This window comes from Centroberyx affinis, unplaced genomic scaffold (assembly GCF_046629955.1).
Source record: "Centroberyx affinis isolate AG114_WGS23_722 - 3 ecotype Tasmania unplaced genomic scaffold, CSIRO-AGI_Caff_v1 ptg002800l_1, whole genome shotgun sequence".
Taxonomy (NCBI): domain Eukaryota; kingdom Metazoa; phylum Chordata; class Actinopteri; order Beryciformes; family Berycidae; genus Centroberyx; species Centroberyx affinis.
In genome coordinates, this window is record NW_027280947.1 from 34,743 (window position 1) to 55,078 (window position 20,336).

At 44.3% G+C, this 20,336-nt stretch overlaps 1 protein-coding gene across 1 annotated transcript in view; it reads left to right on the plus strand.

Annotated features, from left to right (window-relative positions):
* Positions 1-20,336, plus strand: part of LOC139657960 (transcription factor IIIB 90 kDa subunit-like) — a gene marked incomplete at its 3' end in the record, with an annotated part of 65,086 nt that overhangs the window by 30,752 nt on the left and 13,998 nt on the right. Inside the window, exons 7-10 of the mRNA XM_071535952.1 lie at positions 813-874; positions 2,126-2,207; positions 2,478-2,533; positions 4,974-5,236. Of these exons, the coding sequence (XP_071392053.1) occupies positions 813-874; positions 2,126-2,207; positions 2,478-2,533; positions 4,974-5,236 (463 nt within the window). The remainder of the gene's footprint in view (positions 1-812; positions 875-2,125; positions 2,208-2,477; positions 2,534-4,973; positions 5,237-20,336) is intronic.

Below are 20,336 nucleotides of genomic sequence, written 5' to 3' on the forward strand. Positions count from 1 at the left end.
CGACTCGTACAAACCTGCCACGCGTCGCCTCTTTAAGACGCTCCTTTCCATCTCTGCCGCTTTGATTGACTGTCTGATGTCTGCAGGCAGCCAGAGAGGAGTCGCGCTTTATTCCAAAATGGCTAATCAAGGAGGGGGATCTTTGGAGTGAAAGCTGTTGAATTTCTATTGATGGTTTTTTCACTTTATTTTAACTGCGGAAGCCAACAAACCCCCACCGATCCTTTTGTTTCCTTTTATCAAAGCTAATCAGGTTTTCTTTGAAAGCAGCTATTTTCCCTTCTCTTCCAAAAATTGAAGTGTGCGCACACCTAGGGATTTCAAATGCCTCCTTTTATCAACACATTAAAATGTCTGTTGTTTCACTCCTGCAATCAGCGCTATCACAAAGAGACGTTAAGTAGAAGCGTGGAGGAGGCTCGTCCCGGGTATTGCGAGCGTCGTCGCGTGAAAATGCAAATTGCCGTTTCAGCGTCGCCCTGCTGGAAAATAAAGCGCGCCGCAATCTGGAAAGCGTATCGTAATTGAAAAGAAAGTCTGTTAAGGTAGATCCGCTTAAACGCGGGTTAAGCCTATTAACGCCTTATCAGAAGTCACAGTGCGTTTTATTTACTGATTAACCCCCTTCGCGAAATGTTCCACCGTACTTCCACAGGAGAGGAAAAAAACGCACCAGGATGTTGTTGGAGGTATTTTTGGGCCCGGCTGCCGTTTTCCTCCTGTTTTATCCCTCGGGACGCGACCGCTGCCGTGAAAATGCGCATTACAGCAATTTCTGACTGTGTCCGTTCCGATTTGTTTTTCCATGACAGATGGTGCTGCTGACAGTGGGGAGCTGGACCTGAGTGGGATAGATGACAGTGAGATAGAGCTGGTATGTACCCGGTGCTTAATGAGCCTCACCGTATCTTGAGTTACGCCGCTGCCTGCTTTCAGCGATGCCGCTAAACTCTTAAGCGGACGAGTTCTCGAAATGCGGATTTGGGAGAAGTAGCTCATGTTACTTTCTCCCCGCTGAATTAAATCCCCTCTCCTCTAGTCGCTGTAATTCCCCTTCTGTCTCTCTCCTTAGCTCTTATTTTATTTTTCTAGCAACTACTGTATCGGTTGCTTGTAATATTGGTGCACTCGTCGTAACTTGCTCTGGTTAAGAGCATCAGCTAAACACCAAAAATCTAAAAATCTAAGTTATGTTTGTGATTTATTATCATTTAAGTGCCATGACCTCAAGGAGCCCGGCCCACATGGGCTGACATGACACTCTGCTTCCATATAGCATGCTCCAATTTCTAATATACACACAGTTAAAGTCACAATGACATTAACTCTCATTGCTTTTTTACTTCCTGGAAAACACAGTATCTTTCATGGTGACATCATGCCGCACTAGTAGGCGTAAATATACATTTCTAATAAGACAATAAAACCATCAGATTTTTGAACAGTCCTGCTCCTCTCCACCCCTCCCATCACATAAAACTCCCTTTCTCTCCCTGACTCATATTCCATTGGTTTAGACTTTTGAATGATCCCTCACTGTGTTATGTCCCGCCCCCAACATCCTGTTTCAACAGGAAATACGAAATACTTTATTAATCCCCCAGGGGGGAAATACATATAGGACAGACAACAGGTAGGACAGTAGGAAAAGGCATGTATCTCAAGGCAGTACAAAATAAAGGCAGACCACAACACCATAATACCATAATAATATGACTGTACTAGTATATGTTAGTGGTTATATAAGACATCAACATCAACATATTCATGGACACCAATATTACCACACTCCTCAGTACAACCACCATCCTGTATATAGAACGTATTTTGGCATTTTTGCCATGCTGACCTTTGTACCTGGTGTTTACTGGACCTCAGCTGTATCTGGTTTACACCAGAATAGGAATGAGTCAGTTTAATCACCAGGTACGTTTAACATGTGCAAGGAATTTGTTTTGTTCAGTTGGTGGAAATAACACAGTCAGCAGAGTCAAGTCAGCTTGACATTTACAGACTTAATGCACTTAGTAAAAGATGAGTGTTTTTTTTATACCGCTTGGTAGGATAATTGCATGCTCTTCCTTGTAATGCATATCCACTGACGCCGCCCCCTCCCTCTCTGCAGTATCTTCTGAATGACAGTGAAGTGAAAGTCAAGACCGCACTTTGGATGGCACAGAACTCCGACTACTTGAAAGAGGAGAAAGGTACTTTTAGGCCGTCCCATGCTTTCTATGTTGGACTGTATTACGAGGCAGGAAACTGTCCACAGTGTCTGCTACATCCCAAAATGTATCAGCCAAACTCATTACTTAGCGTAGGACCTCCAACTGCTGCCAATGTGACTGGTAGAGAAAATTTGCCAGTGTTCAGCTTGCAGTTGGTGGATATTTCCCACCCTGCTGTATTGAAACTGCTGTCACAGAGTTGTTTTTTTTTCTGTTCCTTATCTGACTGTTTCCTGTTCCCACCTTCAGAAAAGGAAGCGAGGATAGCGAAGGAGAAGGAGCTCGGGATCTACAAAGAAAAGAAGGTAACAGGAAACACTAGGAAACACTGTGAGATCAGACAGACAGGTGGTCAGACAGTGAGAGAGACAGTCAGGAAGTCCGAGAGACAGACAGTTGGTCAGAGAGACAGTTGGTCGGAGAGACAGAGAGACAGACAGTTGGTCAGAGAGACAGACAGTTGGTCAGAGAGACAGAGACATAAAGTTGGTCAGAGACACAGAGAGACAGTCAGTAAGTCAGACAGTTAGTCAGAGAGACAGTCAGTAAGTCAGACAGTTAGTCAGAGAGACAGACAGTTGGTCGGAGAGACAGAGAGACAGACAGTTGGTCAGAGAGACAGTCAGTAAGTCAGACAGTTGGTCAGAGAGACAGACAGTTAGTCAGAGAGACAGTCAGTAAGTCAGACAGTTAGTCAGAGAGACAGACAGTTGGTCAGAGAGACAGTCATTAAGTCAGACAGTTAGTCAGAGAGACAGTCAGTAAGTCAGAGAGACAGACAGTTGGTCAGAGAGAAAGACAGGCAGACAGAAAGTTAGTGAGGCAGACAGTCAGAAAGTTAAACAGTCAGCCAGAATGATAGGCAGAGAGATACCGTGGATTGACAGTCAGAAAGTCAGACAGACAGTTCCACAGATAGGCAGTTGGTATTCACACTGTCACTGACAGTCACACAGACAGATAGGCAGACAGAAAGTCACACAGAGGCAGTTGGTCAGTCAGACAGAAAGTCAGACAGACAGTCACACAAACAGACAGTCAGTCACTCAGGCAGACAAATAGACAGACAGTCACTCACACAGATGGACAGATTGATTATTTAGTTGGACAATTACGCAGTCAGACAGACAGTCACACGTCCAGACAGAGAGTCACAGAGTAAGAGAGAGAGAGATACAAACAGTTAGACAGATAGACAGGCAGACAAACCATTAGGTAATCACACAGACAGACAGATAGATAGTCAGACAGACAGACAGACAGACAGACAGACAGACAGTAAGCTCTGTGGAGCTGGTTCCCTCTCATTTCCCATTACTGGTCTTGGCACAGTGCAGGCCCTTTGTTAGGCCTAACATCTGTTCAGTGATTTTAACTAGGTGGATTAACTGCAGTGGAACAGCTATCTAATGAGACATGCAGGCTCCTGACAGCACTGATCCAACCAGCCGCATGCCCTCATCCTACTGACAAAAAAAAAAAAAAGAAATGAAATATATCGAGGGGGGAAGCGTTCTTAAATGAGCCCCGTTCATGTGTAACAAACCCCAGCATCCTTTTGTAGTTTAGTCATCGTTAGAAATGAGCCGCTGATTTCCATCCTGAGCTGGTTAGGAGCCTGTGGGTCGATTTCTCTTTCAACCGAGGAAGTGGATTTTCATTATGATTCAAAAAACTGGAAGCCTTTTTAAAATGACCTTAAATCCACTCTATAAAGAAATGAGTGACATTGAAGGCTGCATCGTTGTTGCGTGAGATTCATTTTTCAATTTTGAATTTGAGTAAACTAAAACTCAGCTGAGCCCCAGCCTTGTTTTTGGAGTGAGGTCAAGGTAAATGGGTGATAACCCCAATCTTGCATTTGTGAAATCCTAATTCAGATAGTGTCAGACAAGTTGCCAATGACAGAAATGTGTACTGCTGTAACTTTACTTTCAAAGATGTTCCTGTGGTTGTCTAAACTTTCTGGCACACATTGTTTTATATGGAAAATCCCACCCATCTAAGACCCAAGTGGTCTATAAGAAGATGAAAAGTATTTCCAAACAGTACTTGACCGATGTCTGCTGCTTAGTATCCCAAGTTAAGATTTTAATGACTGCAGAGTCTTTGACCATAATTTCCAAAGTGATGTGTGTGAAATCCCAGTTCAGATAGTGTTGGGTAAGTTGCCAATCACAGAAAAGTATCCTGCTGCAAAATAACTTTCAAATACCTTCCTGTGATTGTGTAAACCAGTGGTTCTCAACGTGGGGTCCGGGGACCACCAGGGGTCCTTGAGGGGGTTCCAGAGGGTCCCCAGCAAACTGATGAATTAATAAACTTCACCATTATTTCATTTGCAAGAAGTTAACACAATTAGAGAATGTAGAAGAATGACTATTTTGATCATAGTTTCACTGTTATCTCTCTACCTACAATACAGATAGTCATGGAATTCTGGACAAAATCATATCGAACAATAAATATATTCCCAGATTCGAGTCAGAGAGAATAAATCTCATCAAATGGGGGTCCATGGCCCTAATGTGGACTAAATTAGGGGTCCTTGATATGAAAAAGGTTCAGAATCACTGGTCTAAACTTTCTGACATTCACTGCACTTCTATACGGTAAAACTGTCTGGTACACAAGTAGGCTTAAAGAAAAAGCACAAATTCTGCAAATACAATCGATTAGTATTTCCTAAACTGATTTGGCTGGTCATGATGAATGTGTGATCACTGACACCTGAGCTCCCTGCAGCCCAGAGGGCCCGCGAAGAAGCGGGCGCCGATCCGGGCCAGCACCGCCGACGAGGCCATCGAGAAGATGCTGGAGCAGAAGAAGATCTCCTCCAAGATCAACTACGACGTCCTGAAGGACCTGAACGTGAAGCCCGGCGCCAGCCCCGCCCGCCAGGCCGAGCCCCGCGTCGGAGCCTCCGTCGCCAAGCTGGGGGGCCGCAACCCCAGAACCACCCGCACCCCCATCAGCCTGGGCACGCCGCTCAGCACCCTGGGAAAAAGGTACGTGGACAGATAGCTAAAGGCCGGATAAGGCTGGAGAAGTTCATTATATCATGCAGTAAAAAGCAATTTTCAGATGTGTGAATAGGTGTAAAAAGCACTTAATTTAGCTCATTTGCAAGTGGCTGTCCTCTTTTTAAGGTTGACCAGGTGTGAAGTAAGTTCAGTTAAAAGAAAAATCCACCCAAAAAGACTGTGGAGCAATGTTAAAAAACAGCTATTGGCAATGTATTTTGCATTTCTGGGTCAAACTGGCCAATCGTAGATGATGTGACGTCACCTCCAGATATTTCCAGCAGCTACAGTGGAGTTTGATGTCAGAAAATGTTTCAGGATCTAAAACATCATCAGTAAATGTCAGGTTTTGGTGTCAGTCCCTCAGAATCAAAGAGCGAGGGCTTCTTTCTAGAGCCGCCACCGATTGTAGACCAATCGGTGGCCAGAATAGACCAGAATGCAATGCAGTCACCAGACTTGTGCTTTGAGTTGGGCGGCGCAGCTCTCACCTTTTTGTTGACTGGGAAAAACTCTCACTCTCTTGCTCTTACTATGCTATCGCAATCACTATCACTCTCTCCACCTACATGTACAGTATAACCCACGGCTAAACAACAACAAGTTCACGCCCGTTCTCTCTGGTTTATCAGAAGGAATTCTGGGAAACGTAGGAAATCAGTAACTGCAGTAGAAGTAGACGAGGCAGGTTGAGGGAAAGTGGGTACACCAGAAATGTAACTTACAAAACTTCATCACAAAATAACTCCTGGAATATATTGAACATCACAGATTGATGAGATCATATTTCTCCATGATATTTCTCCAATGGAGTATATCTACATTCTGGTACATTCTGACAGTGGATAATAAGTCTGTCTACTCTTCCAGCCACTTCAGCAGGTAACCAGCCATCATTCTCAGGTCTTACTCTATTCTAAAAATCGTACTTGGGTGGTAAATTAAAGGAAGTGTTTGGTGAATTTTGGAATACGCCAGCCATTGCGTCCAGTGGATGAAAGGTTTCCTGCTCTGATACCCACCTATTCTCTTAATTGCTATTGACCTACAATAGATGCTCCCCACACTATTGAACACTATTGAACACTATTGAACACTATCGGCCATCTCTCTTACCACTCCCAACACTGATGAACTCCGCCTCGAGTACTTCAAATACACAAATCCATATTTAATTATGTTGGGGTCTGCTCAATACCACAAAACATGAAATAATCCTCAATGTAAACAACAGATGCCAGGCTGAATAAAGGGGGAGATGAATGTGGAGTATTGGGGGGGGGGGGGGGGGGGGTCGGCGATTTGGAGATTTTTGCAGGGTCTGATGCAATAGCGTCCATCGGGGGTCACGGCCGCCCTGTTTCTGGCGTGACGGCGGCGGCGGCGGCGGGTTCGCTCCGTAACGATGAGGCGGCACTTCTTCTCCCGTCGCCCAGAATAATCGTCATCGACAGGCGGACAGATGCTCCCCCCCCCCCCCCTCTCCTTTTTTTTTTTTTTTTCTTTCCCCGGATAGAACGCTCGCTCGGTTTCGTTCTCCCCGTTCTCTCGCCTCTCGACTCCCCGTGGGATTTTTTTTTTTCCCCCTCTTTCTTCCGAGATACACCTTCTCTCTCTGCCAGGATTTGTCTCTCTGGCTGTTCCTCTCCCCCTCCCTCCCTCCCTCCCCTCCCTCCCCTCCCTCCCTCCCTCCCTCGGCGACACGCATTCACAGGACTGATCCACGCCGAGCCTTTCAGACCAATTTAATGGGTTTTTCTGCAGCGCGGAGAAAAAGCTGAGGGTTTTTCAGTTTGTTTGGCGTTGGGGGAAATTGGTTTCCTATGGCTCTGTTTTTAAACCTCTTTCAGTTAATGTTGGTTTTAGGTACCATCTTGGAGGTTTATAGGAGTCATATAGAGGCAGCTGTTTAGTGATTAAGGGGATGTAACCCCGGTCCCGCCCCCCCCCCACTCCCTCGCTCTGCGGTTAGTTTAGCTGCAGTCATCTGGTTGCAGTTTGCTAGGCCTTCGTAAACCCTGTCCTGAGCTTTGCGATAATTCGGTGCATTTGCTCTCAGACCCACCGAGGAGTTTGATAGTTTGCTGTTTATGGCAGTTGAGGCTTTTCAGCGCCGGTTTCCTCTCTTCAAGTCAAATGAAATTTATTTATAAAGCGCTTTTAACAAAACGGGTTCGTCACAAAGCGCTTTACAGAGCAGCGAGGGACATAAACACAGATAAAAAAAAAACACAACAGAGAACAAACACATCACAAACTCCAAGGCCAGTGTGTGTGTGTGTGTGTGTGTGTGTGTGCGCATGCCTGCTTTCATGCGGGAAAGAGCTGAAAACAGGTCATGGAAACAAATATGAAGGGAGGCAAACACGGAGACAGCAATTCAATTTAACGGTAACCCCCGAAGAATTTTCTCTAACTATGCTGCTGTCAAGTAAATTGTAATAACGATCATTGATGCAATCATTTTATATCACTTGCGAGCTGTTTTTAATCAGCATATTTCATTATTTCCCTTCCCTGCTGCTTTTGCACCAACCGGTTCACCATCCAGTGGAAGGAAGGTGATTACAGGAAACTGAGCCTGAGAACGCGCTAATTGGACCAAATTAAGAGTTTTGTTCTGGAAGGAAATATCCACTATTTGAAAAAAATAACACCTACTCTGACAAAATGATTGATGGCGCAAAATCTAACCAATTATGATCCTTTTTAAAGGATAGTAATGTGATACTTTATTGATCCTCGGAGGGAAATTGTCTTTGCACTTGCCCTCCTCAGCAGGGAGGTCAGAGGTCAGAGGTCAGAACACCCCCCCGGGCTCAGTGGTCAGTACTGCCGCCTCACCGCAAGAAGTGGGTTGTGGGTTCGATTCCCCGCCCCGGTCCTTTCTGTGTGGAGTTTGCGTGTTCTCCCCGTGTTTATGTGGGAGAACATGCAAACTTCCTCCCACAGTCCACAGACGTGCAGCTCAGGTGGACTGAAGACCATAGAGTGTGTTTGTGTGTAGTGTGTGATGTAGTATATCATGTGTAGTATGTATATGGTGTAGTAAACAATGTATATTAAGTATGTAAACAACCTAGTCCAGGATGTATATGATGTGCTTGTATATATTAGGCTTGGGCCAATATCCGATATTATCGAGTATCGCAATATTTCGTGAATATTGCGATACATTTGGGCAATACATTTATATATATATACACTGTATGTATATGTACGATGTATGATGTAGGGCTGGGCGATAATTCAATATTATCGTTTATTGTCTTTCAGTGGAATCATATTGTGATGATATGAAGATATTTTAATATCGTGACACACATTTCTGCTGTCTGAATTGATGATGACAAGCACATTTTACTTAAACTTTTAAAAAAATGAGGTATGGTAGGAATATTATTTGAATATTCCTGTTTTGTTTGACATCACACCTAACATCACCATTCGGTTCAATGAGATGAACATTAATTTGATAATTTACCGTGATTTTGCATACATGAACCATATCGTGATATATATTGATATCGAGAAAAATCCCTATGATTATCATGATATTGATTTCAACCATATCACCCAGCCCTAGTATGATGGTATGTAAAGCCCTTTGAGACTTGACTGCGATAAAGGGCTATAAGACTAGACTAGACATTTGTTAACAAAATGAAAACACTTCCACAGACTGGATCCTTCATAATCCAAACATCGAATGAAAAACATCTTTCAATAATGGTTTTGTTCTCAAAGTGGATATGAACTCAAGCACATAGAAGATCTTTGGGCCGCAGTTTTCCAGGCCAAACAGATGCTGTTGTTCTGCCAACGTAAAAAAAATGTGTCAAGACACATGATTTCACACCAGTATTTATCAATGACAGAATATTGCAGGCAGCATCTATGAATTCAGCACATCAATATTGACAATGGACCACAGCAGAGCCGAGGAGCTGCTGGATTTCAGCCGCTCCAGTTGGCTAATGGGTGCAGCCAGATTGGCAAATCTCTTCCTTGGAAAGCCGACCTGCTCCGTGAATGAAGGCCCTTCTCCAGTTTCATGTGTTGCCTTTGATGTTTTTGAAGAACGGCTTCACTGGAAAGCCCTTTTTCTTGTGTGTGTGTGTGTGTGTGTTTTCTTTTTTTAAGAATGGACGCTCTTTCCTGAAGCGTCCGACCACGTTTAAATTTTTTAAAACGCATTCATGTCTCGCCAGTGAATCATTGATGTGCATCACTGTCTTGAATCATTCATCCTGCGCTTTCATTTCTCTGTCTTTTTCCTGAATGGAACAGGACAGCGCGGGCTTTAAAAACATCCGTCCATTTGTCGATAAAAAAAGCGCTGAACTCTGCACTTTGTAGCGTTGAATGCGCACTACCCCACAAGCCATTAGGAACAACAACAACAACAACCTGCCCTACGGCCCGGCAGGCAACAAACTCACTGATAATGTCTCATTCTCTCATACCGAGTCAGTTGTGGCATTGGAATGAAGAAATGTTTAGGGGGGGGGGGGGGGGGGGGAGTGACCGTTGAGTGCAGAATGGCCTCTTTCAGGGGCGCGGCGGAGGAGCAGACCGTTGCTCCGGCCCTGAAAAGCTTGTTGTGCTGGTTATTGAGCGAGGGGAGAGGCATGGTGTCAGGGAGACCTGTGGAAGTGCAGGAGAAGGCCGGCTGACAGTGAAGCCATTGTGCCTTGTTTCGAGGCCTCGCTGAGGGGCTACACTGACGCATTGTGCTGCTTCTGCTGCTGCGAACCCTCCTCCTCCTCCTCCCCTCCTCTCCTCCCTCTCCTCCCTCTCTCCTCCATCCCTCCTCCTCTCCTCCCTGCCCCGGTTTCTTCGCTGAAGGGTTCGGTCTTGTAGATTCAGGGTCTCGCTCGGTGTCAGGCTCTGCAACCCAGTCTGTAGTTTTATCTCCAGCTTTTTCCCCTCCCGCTACACCAGTGGTTCTCAACGTGGGGTCCGGGGACCACCAGGGGGTCCTTGAGGGGGTTCCAGGGGGGTCCCCAGCAAATTGATGAATTGTTAAACTTCACCATTATTTCATTTACAAGAAGTTAGCACAATTAGAGAATGCAGAAGAATGACTGTTTCGATCGTGCTTTCTCTGTTATCTCTCTACCTGCAATACAGACAGTCATGGGATTCTGGACAAAATCATATCTGACAATAAAAATATTCTCAGATTTGGGTCTGAGAGACAAAATCTCATCAAATGGGGGTCTGTGGCTCTAATGTGGACTAAATTAGTTTTTTAACCCCATTTTTTCCTCTCTTCCTTCCTCCTTCCTTTCTCTCTATCCCCTATTCTCACTCTCTCCCCTACTTTCTCCTCCTCCTTGTGTATCTCTCTCCTCCAGAAAAAGGGCCTTGAGCTCCAGCCACAGGCCTTCTGTATTATAATTTACCACCAGATTTTGCTTTATCTTTAGGCTCCGCAACTCGCTAACTAGATCTTTGTCTTTCTTGTCCTCTCCCTCTTGTTTTTCTCTCTATCTTCTGTCTCTTTCATCATCTCTCTCTGTCTCTCCGCTAAAAGGGTTTGTTCTTTAACTCGACATTCAGAATGAAAATCTGCCTCGCGAGTTTCAAGTTGAGTTTGATCGCCTGACTTGAAAAATAAGCAGTGAAATTGGTGTGAGGACTTGCAGGCAGGTTTGATGACACCAGCTGACAACTGAAAACAGCAGGATGATTAGACCTAGCCGCTATGATTTGTGGTTTTGGTTGACATCTTTCTTGACACCTTTTTTTTTACAGGTGATGAATGATGAGACAGTATAGATATCTTGAAACTATGCTGAAGCGTTAAATTTTTTTTATTCCATCACGCTTTCAATTGAATCCTTTGGTGCCAGGCTTGGCAGCCAGCAGGACAGATGTTTTCCTTGGGGAATCTCTAGCTTTTATACACTTCTTGTGCGGATGTCATGAGCAGTAGTCGATTTGAGGGGGGATGCGAGGGGATGCCATCCCCCTTGAAATAACAATTGTCAAAAACCATCCCCTTTGTAAAACTGCCACCCCCCCCCCCTTCATCCCCTCTTTATGGCACTAAGATACCATTCAATCAAGAAATGTGTAAGCCACTTATTATTGATATTTAATCATTTTAGAGAATATAGCGCATCTGGAGTTTTCAGCAAATCCGAGAGAATACCCGGTGGGCCGGGAACTCTTTTTTTGACTATCCCTGAATCTTTTCATAGCGGAAAAAAGAAGAACTGTGAAGAACTGTGAAGAACTGTGTTCCGACAGTGAATTTGATGATGAAACACACGTTCCGGTTCTAACAGAGCGCTTAAACAACTGGTTGATTCCGTTTTAACACCAAAATTTGCCAGCTGGGTGGTGTTTGAACCTTCGGGCCAATCACACTGCTTAAAATCGGAAAACTCCACCCAACCGGGAAGTCGGGCCATATTAAATAATCGCACAATCAAATGACAAGCACAGACAGTTTAATCTGAGCCGCGGAGCTGACAGGTTGTGTTAAAATGTAGAGAAAGAAGAATCTAGACATTCTGTCTTATTTTCAAACCAATGTGAGTGATAAAGCAACGTGTTCAGGTGAATTTAACTTGTAAACTGATAGAAATATTGTCATTTTCACATGAGCCATCTTTGTAACTGAAATTACAATCGAGGAGAGTGAAGGAATATGTAGCTATCTATTTTATCTTATCTAAACTTTAAATTTATAGTTATCAAACCTCCACCTCTTGTGATCCTCTGTATCTGACCCATCCTAACTGCTCAGGAGCCATGCCCAGCCACAGCGCCTGGGTACCAACTCCAATTCTGAGGCCAGTGCCTTGGTTAAGGGCATTGGCAGGAGTATCTGATACCTAACATCCCTAACATCCATGTCTTTTGAGTATAGAATTACCTTTGTGCTGTTACAATATAAACAAAAGGGTAAAGAGTTGGTCCCCCACCTTCCATGCTGTCTTCCTCACGATCAAATTGTTTGTCCCCATAAAACCCCACCATCCCCGCTGAAATTTGTGTACAAATCGACTATTGGTCATGAGTCTGTATTGTTGATCACAAATATCCCATTGGACATACTAGGTGGATGAATACTAGCTGATGGAGTTGAGCGGCAACTGCCCTTTCCAGGATTTTGCTGAGAAAAGGAAGGTTGGAGATCGGCCGGTAGTTGTTGAGGTCATCCAGGTCCAGACCTGGCTTTTTGAGGATAGGCGTGACTGAGGCCATTTTGAAGCTGGAGGGTACCATGCCAGATTCCACGGAGGAGTTGATAATGTCCACCATGATGGGGCAAAGGGTAGGTAGGCATGCCTTGACCAGGGCTGTGGGCATGGGGTCCAGGGAACAGGTGGAGGCCTTGGCCTTGCTGACCAACTTAGCGACTTGAGGAGCACAGTTAGAGAATGTAGAAGAATGACTGATCATAGGTTTCTCTGTTATCTCTCTACCAACAATACAGATAGTCATGGAGTTCTGGACAAAATCATATCGAACAATAAAAATATTCTCAGATTTGGGTCCGAGAGACGAAATCTCATCAAATGGGGGTCTGTGGCTCTAATGTGGACTAAATTAGGGTCCTTGATATGAAAAAGGTTGAGAATCACTGACCTACTGAGTGTCAGACCTACATCACAGTTTTTCTCTCTTGATCTCTTTCTCTTGTCCCCTGTATTTTTCTCTTCACATCTCTCTTTTTTGCCCTTTTCCTTTTTATTTGTCTCTCTCTCTCTCTTGCTCTCTCCTCTCCTCCCACCCACCTCTTTTTCCTCTCATGCTCTCTCTCTCTCTCTACTCTCAGCTAACTCAGTTCTCCAGGGAAGAGCGAACACAGCCACAGGCCTTGCTGTACTTTATGTACTACTGGACAGCCTTTGGGTTCATAGGTCCCATGCACTCGTTCACTCCCCCCCTCCCTCCCTCCCTCCCTCCATCTCTCCACCCCACACCTCCTCCAGCCAGCTGCCAAACAGACCCTCCCTGTTCCCTCCATCCCTACTGGAGGATGGAAAAGCACTCTTCCAGAAATAGCCCAGATAATTGCCCTCCAGTGTTTTTTTTTTTCTCTCTGCTCTCTCCCTCTTTTGCCTCTCTTCTACTCCTTCATCTGTTCTTTTCTTTTCCCATTCAAAGCTTTTTTTTCCCCCTTTTCTTTTTAAAGAACTTGTCTGATTCCAGAGCTTTTTTTGGCAAAAAAAAAGAGAGAGAGAACAGAGAGAGAGAGAGAATTCCTGACTGCATTTTTTTCTCAGAGGGAGGGGAGGTGGGGATGGTTTTGGTCTGTGTTGGTTTTCCAGAAATGTAAATCTGACCCGCAGAGTTAGCCAACGCTGGGAAAGACCGGAGAGCTCAGCAGTTTTCTGGCCAAACGCTGCCGCTGCCACCAAGTCAAGGCGGAGAGAGAGAGAGAGAGAGAGAGAGGGAGGGAGGGAGGGAGGGAGGGAGGGAGAGAGAGAGAGAGAGAGAATACTTCCACTTTGGTTCGGGTCTGTCGGGGCAGCAGGTGTCGTGAGAAAGACGAAGAAGTCACCTGTGCGTTGTAAAAAAAATAAAAAAAATAAAAATAGAAGGAAACAGGAAAACCCAAGCCCATATTCCAATGCAGTAGCTACAGTTGGCTATTTCCAGAGACAGATGAAATATCCAACCACAGAAAGGGAAGAGGAGGAGGAGGAGGAGGAGGAAGAGTGGGGGGGGAGGGGGGGATTCAGCAGTTTGTGTCATATTTTCCTGCCCGGCACGCTCGATCGAAGAGGATGTTTTTCCTCGTTATATGACCAGCTGTGTTAGGGGAGGGTGTATAATTTGTCTGTGGTTTGCAGCCCCTCCCTGTTGCCTGTGATCCCCCCACCCCCTCCTCCTCCCACCTCCTCCCACCCCCTCCCCCTCCTCCTCCCACCCCCCCAAACTGTGACCAATGAGCCGTTCAATGCTGGTTGAGGCTAGCAGACAGACAGATAGATAGATAGACAGAAAGACTGGGCCATGGGTGCTGCCAGGCCCAACCCACACCCCCCCTCACACACACACACCCACACACACACACACACACACACTGGGACTCACCACCAGCCAGCTCAGCTGTGCCACGTGACGAGGCACATATTGCCGACGACAGATTAAAAGCTTGCATCTCCAGTACGTGAGCTTTTCAGGAACTAAGAGAAATGTTTGAATAGCTGTTTTGAAACTTCATGAACGTGTTCTGAACGGGTTTCATCGGCCCCCGAGGTCACAAAATCCACTCCGTACGTATATAGAGGAGAATCTGAAGTTTTTAAATTCGAGGGAGACAATGAAAAGCGACCCGAATGGGGAATAATAAAACTGTCACTTGACGAGCAGCCATGTGTGATGTTTTGTCTCGATGGGACCCGAATAGCAAATGAACACGAGAGAGAACAAGAGGCGAGCTCTCGTCTCACAGCGGTTCATCTTGCAAATGATCCCTCCAGGCTGCTCTGTTGTTTCAAGCTGCGATGGAACTGAAGGATTTTGGCGTTTTGCTGCCATCTCCATGTTAAATCCCCTTTTCCCTCTCATTCATGTTCTGGCTAGTGAGGCTATTTGGTGCTAGCCCAGACATGAAAGTACCTGCCAGAGGGCGAGCAGGCCTGTAACATTTTCCATTCCTAGTTTCAAGTTAAATGAAGCACGTATCATATCGTCGCTGTCGAGTGAGAACCTTGTAACTCCAATTTTGGAGAGTTTCATGTTTTAAAGGATCACGTGGTCTTCCATGAATTGAGAAAATTCTACCATCCTAAGGCTTCTGAAAACAAACACATTGGATAAAAACATTGGATAAACTCTAAAGGTCACGGTCATCAAGCTCAAAACAAGGCTGCTTTTCTTTCTTCCTGAAAAGTTGACATTTTGGAGATACCAGGTTTTCACCCGACAACAGCGATATATATACTAGGGCTGCAACTAACGATTATATTCATTGTCGATTAATCTGTCGATTATTTTCTCGATTAATCGATTAGTTGTTTGGTCTATAAAATGTCAGAAAATGGTGAAAAATGTGGATCAGTGTTTCCCAAAGCCCAAGATGACGTCCTCAAATGTCTTGTTTTGTCCACAACCCAAAGATATTCAGTTTACTGTCATAGAGGAGGAAAGAAACCAGAAAATATTCACATTTAAGAAGCTGGAATCAGAGAATTTTGACTTATTTTTCTTAAAAAATTACTCAAACCGATTAATCGATTATCAAAATAGTTGGCGATTAATTCAATAGTTGACAACTAATCGATTAATCTATTAATCATTGCAGCTCTAATATATACTGAACAAAAATATAAACGCAGCATGCAACAATTGAACTTGGAAGACTTTACTTTGTCGCAGTTCATATAAGAAAATCATTCTTGGCCAAGGAGAAACGCTCACTAAGAGGGATGTAAGCAAAGTTTGTGCACAAGATTCGAGGAAATACGCTTTTTATTTCATGAAACATGGGACCAAAGTCCACTTTTGCATTTATATGTTTGTTCAGTATACATACATTTAACTATGGCACTCTTTTCCAGAGCAATACTGACACATTTAAAACTCCTCTAGAAAACACACAGCTCTTGTTGAGGAGTTGGACGGGGTCTGTGGACCGAGGAATGGGAGCATCCCTTTTGATTCTGGACATCCGGCTCCGCTCTTGCAGCGGCAGCAGCTTTCCCTCCGCAGCCTTTTTTCCCCAAACAGCTTTCAACGGCCAAACCTTTGTTCTCCGACGCGCCTTCCACTGTAACTAATGGTACGGCGAGGGCAGGAATTTTGAGGGGGAACTCTAAAAACTGGGCCATTTGGAAAACATCCCAGTTTTTATCCACGGCTTAGGCGAAAAAAAAAAAAAAAAAAAAAAAACCCACCCCGGCTAGTTGGTGCTAAAAGAGTTGATGTTATTGTGGTGGTTCGTGGCCCTCGCAGGGCCGCGGTGTAGCTTAGCAGTTGAATAGTCTCCCTGGAGCCTGGAGGAGGGATTGTCTCGCCTCGTGCCGGCCTTCGCCACGCAGAACGACCTCACCAACACTCTTCCTCTTTTGTCTCCCCCCCCCCCGTATCTCCACTCTCAAGTCGGTCTCCGCTCTCTTAAAACCCCCAGATGATATATTAGTTTCCTTTTTTTCCTCCCCTCCCTGCTAAGTTTTATCGACACCATCCCCCCCCCCCCCAGCTATTGCCAGTTGTCAGCCACTGGCTAAACGGCCTCCCTCAATCGCCTTTTCAGCTCAGGCTTAGTCTCATTGGCAGTAAGCTGATTAGGAACGAGCCGCTAAGCCCAGCAGAGACTGATAGCCTAACAGAGAGAGTAGGAGAGAGTCGCGGCGGAGTGGATGAGCGAAGGAGGGGGGGCAAAGAGAGAGAGAGAGAGAGAGAGAGAGAGAGAGAGAGAGACCCAGAGAAGGGAGAGAAATTGAGAGAGACAGGAGGGAGGGAGAGATTAATAGATGGGAGAGAGGAAGAAAGAGTGGCAGTATCGTTTTTGTAGTGTGACCTCTCTGTGAGGTAAACGATGCTGGAAGCGAGAATCCTAGGACATTGGATGTTAGAGGTGGGAACAGAGAGAGAGAGAGAGAGAGAGAGAGAGAGAGAGAGAGGGAGAGAGAGCAGCAGTACCTGTCCTAGTTTGACCCTTTTATAAGAGGTGGAGGAAAGCAGGAAGGCAAGCCGACAGCCTAAAAAAAGAGAGCGAGAGAGATAGAGCAAGAGTCGTGAAGGATTAGAGGAGCGACGGCGGTTGAAGGGCGAGAGCAGGAAAGAGAGATAAAGTGAACGTACGTTTTTTTTTTTTTTCTTGGCGTGACCTCGCGGAGAGGGGAAGGGATTTGCGATGGAAGTGTGTGGAGTGGAAGAGCGATTGTGTTGTGACTGAGTGGAGGAAAGAGAGAAAGAGGGATTGACTGATAGGGACCGAGAGAGAGACGGGAAGAAAAGAGGGAGAGGAGAGAGATCGGCGATATCTTTTCCTAGCATGACCTCAGATATAGATACGGGAGGGAAGAGGCAGGCTAATAGCTGAACGGAGGTAAAGTATGAGGGGTGGAAGAGTGACATAGGCGGGAATAGAGAGAGAGAGAGAGAGAGAGAAAGCATGGCTGTACCTTTCCCGGTGTGACTCCTCAAGAAAGAAGACTGATAGCTTGTCATAATCAGTTTAATCTCAGCACACGTTTACAGGCACGAGGAATTAGTCTTGGTGAGTTTTTGTACACAAAACACTAATCCCACAAGTAAACAAGACATCAACAGACACAATGCACTTTGTAGGAGGAGTGATGGCTTCTTCACTATTACACACTACCAGTCAAAAGTTTGGACACAGACACATTTTTCTCTATTTTTTTACTATTTTCCACATTTTAGAATTACAGTAAAGGCATCAAAACTGTGAAATAACACAAATGGAATTATGCAGCGACCAAAAAAAAGTGTTAAACAAATCAAAACTATCTTATATTTTAGATTCTTTAAAGTAGCCGCCCTTTGCCTTGATGGAAAGGCAAAGGCTTTGGAAAGAAATTCATACATAGGATCAACTTCACTATTTACATTTTAAGCAGAAGCCTTTAGATCAGAATGGCTTTAAGAGAATGAAAAACATAGAACATTCAGTCAGGTGGGTCCAAAGTTTTGACTGGTAGTGTGTACAACACCCTCATTTTAGAGGGAAATATTGTACTTTTTACTCCATTACATTTATTTCACAGCTATAGTTACTAGTTACTTTTGAGATCAATATTTTATATTTAAAACATTTGATCATCTTTATAAAATAACTATAAAATAGCATTGTTATAGATTAGACTACCCAAAAGTATAGCTAAATTGTTAAGATTAGCTTCACGTTGACAACTTTAAAATGCTGCTTACATGTACATGTATGTCAATAAATCAGTATTAATATTCCAATAATTTATGAAAAATATAACTCTCTAAATGGGGACAGTTTGCATAATGAGTACGTTTACTTTGATACTCTAAGTACATTTTGCTGCCAATACTTATGTACTTTTACTTAAGTAAGATTTTGAATGCAGGACTTCTACTTGTAATGGAGTATCTTTACATTGTTGTATTGCTACTTTTACTTCAGTAAAAGATCTCAGTACTTCTTCCACCACTGGTTGTAGGAGAAACAGCAGAGAGAGATCTAATGTGGTGGAAGGGATAGGGAGAGAGAGAGAGAGAGAGAGAGAGAGACTTGCTGTGGCTTCTAATGAAGATGAAGGAGGCAGGCGGACTGATAGTCTAATGTGTTTGGGTTGAACAAGAGAAAATCCACCTATTAGCAAGGTGTGAGACTTCTTGGTTTTGCCCGTACAACTCCACATGGTGCAGGGAACGACCGCTGGCAGCACGTCTGTGTTTACATGGAGGCTTTTAATCAGAATAGCAGCCCAATCAGAATAAAAATGCCTCATATAAACGCCTCAAGCAGAATAAACTGGCCGATCTGAATGAAATTTCTTTCCGTTTGAGAGGGCTGGTTTAACCCTTTCATAATCCGGTCGATGTCATGTAAACACTCATTCTGATCACTTTCTTTATCTCGCCTCTTTCTGCGCATTTAACGTTAAGTAACGTCAATAACGTTACCCTTTATTTCCAGGAGGATTCGAATGGATGTGCTTGTTATTAACCCCGGGGCGCTCAGGCTTGATGTAGGCAGTGCAGCCCGATTTTATATGAAGTCCTGACTCCGCCTCTCCAGGCCAGTTCCGGTTTACAGCGGTGAAAATTACAAATGGACCCAATCATTGCGTTGGCAAAACAAAACGTCTTTTTCTGACACTTATGGAGTCGTATGTTGTGATAAAACTGTTGCTTCATCAGAAAGAACAGCAGTAAAGAAATAACTGACGCAGGTCCATCTTTTAAAAACATAAGCCTGTGTTAGAGTGCTGGATTCAGTGTTTTGCACGTCAGAAACTTTTATTCTGATTACATACTGTGGAGCATGTAAACGCACATCTCAATGCAATCGTTATATTTAGTGCTCATGTAAACACTTGGCAAACGCCTGGCAATCTTCCTTCGGAATGAATTTCATTCAGAATGGAAAACAAATGTCTCATGTAACCGCAGTTATTGTGAGGGAGGTGATGAGTCAAAACTGGAAGATACATCTTTTATGGGCATCTTTGAAATACAAAGATTGACGTCACATATTTCTACTTTTTGAGGGAAAACGTTAGATCTTTTGCCTCCCTCGTCTGTTTTGGTGTCCTTGGTTATAAAGCAATCACAGACTGTCTGGTTTCAAGTAGTTGACTGATCTCTTGTTGCATCATTTCCTTGTATTGAAATCCTCCAAATTCAAACGGCTTCCTCTCACTGCTGTCTGTGGCCGCCAAGGTGCACAGTGCAGCTTTAATCCCTAATGCATTAATGTTGCTGCAAACAAACCGCAGATCCCTTCACTCCAAAGTATCAGGATGAAACCGATCAAGCACGGTTATTGATTATAGAATAACAATATAAATTCTGATTGGGAACTTTGATTCACTGATGTTTTCATGACAAAAACATCACAGAACCAGCAAAAAAAACGGGTAACACAACTAGAATACATTCAACTTATGCATCACTTGAATGACAATATAACACACATGCAGCATATTCACACAGAGGTTAGAGATACTGTCGTTTTGAAATAAATAAACTTCCACCAGAGAGTTAAGACTAGAGCATTGGAATAGTGAAGGAGGTACAGGGGAGAGACAGAGCTTTTTATAGAAGATTAAGAGGGGGAAGGCAGACAGACAGACAGAGAGAGAGAGAGCTGTGACCTCTTATAGAGGTTAAGAAGGCAGGAAGAGATACAGTCTAAAAGAGAGAGAGAGAGCTGTGACCTTTTTAAAGGAGGTTAAGAGAGCAGAAAGGCTGATGATAAGGGAGAGGGAGCTGTGACCTCTAAGAGGAAAAATAGACCCTGAAACACTTTAACACTGTTCAGAAAACGCTACTGGTGATGCACCTTGCATCTTATGGTCCGTTTTTTGTTTTTTGGTGTATTTTTAGCCCAGTGACAGCAGGGGCAGCATGGATGGCATTGCCGGTCGGTCGGCCAGTCGGTCTGTTCACCACT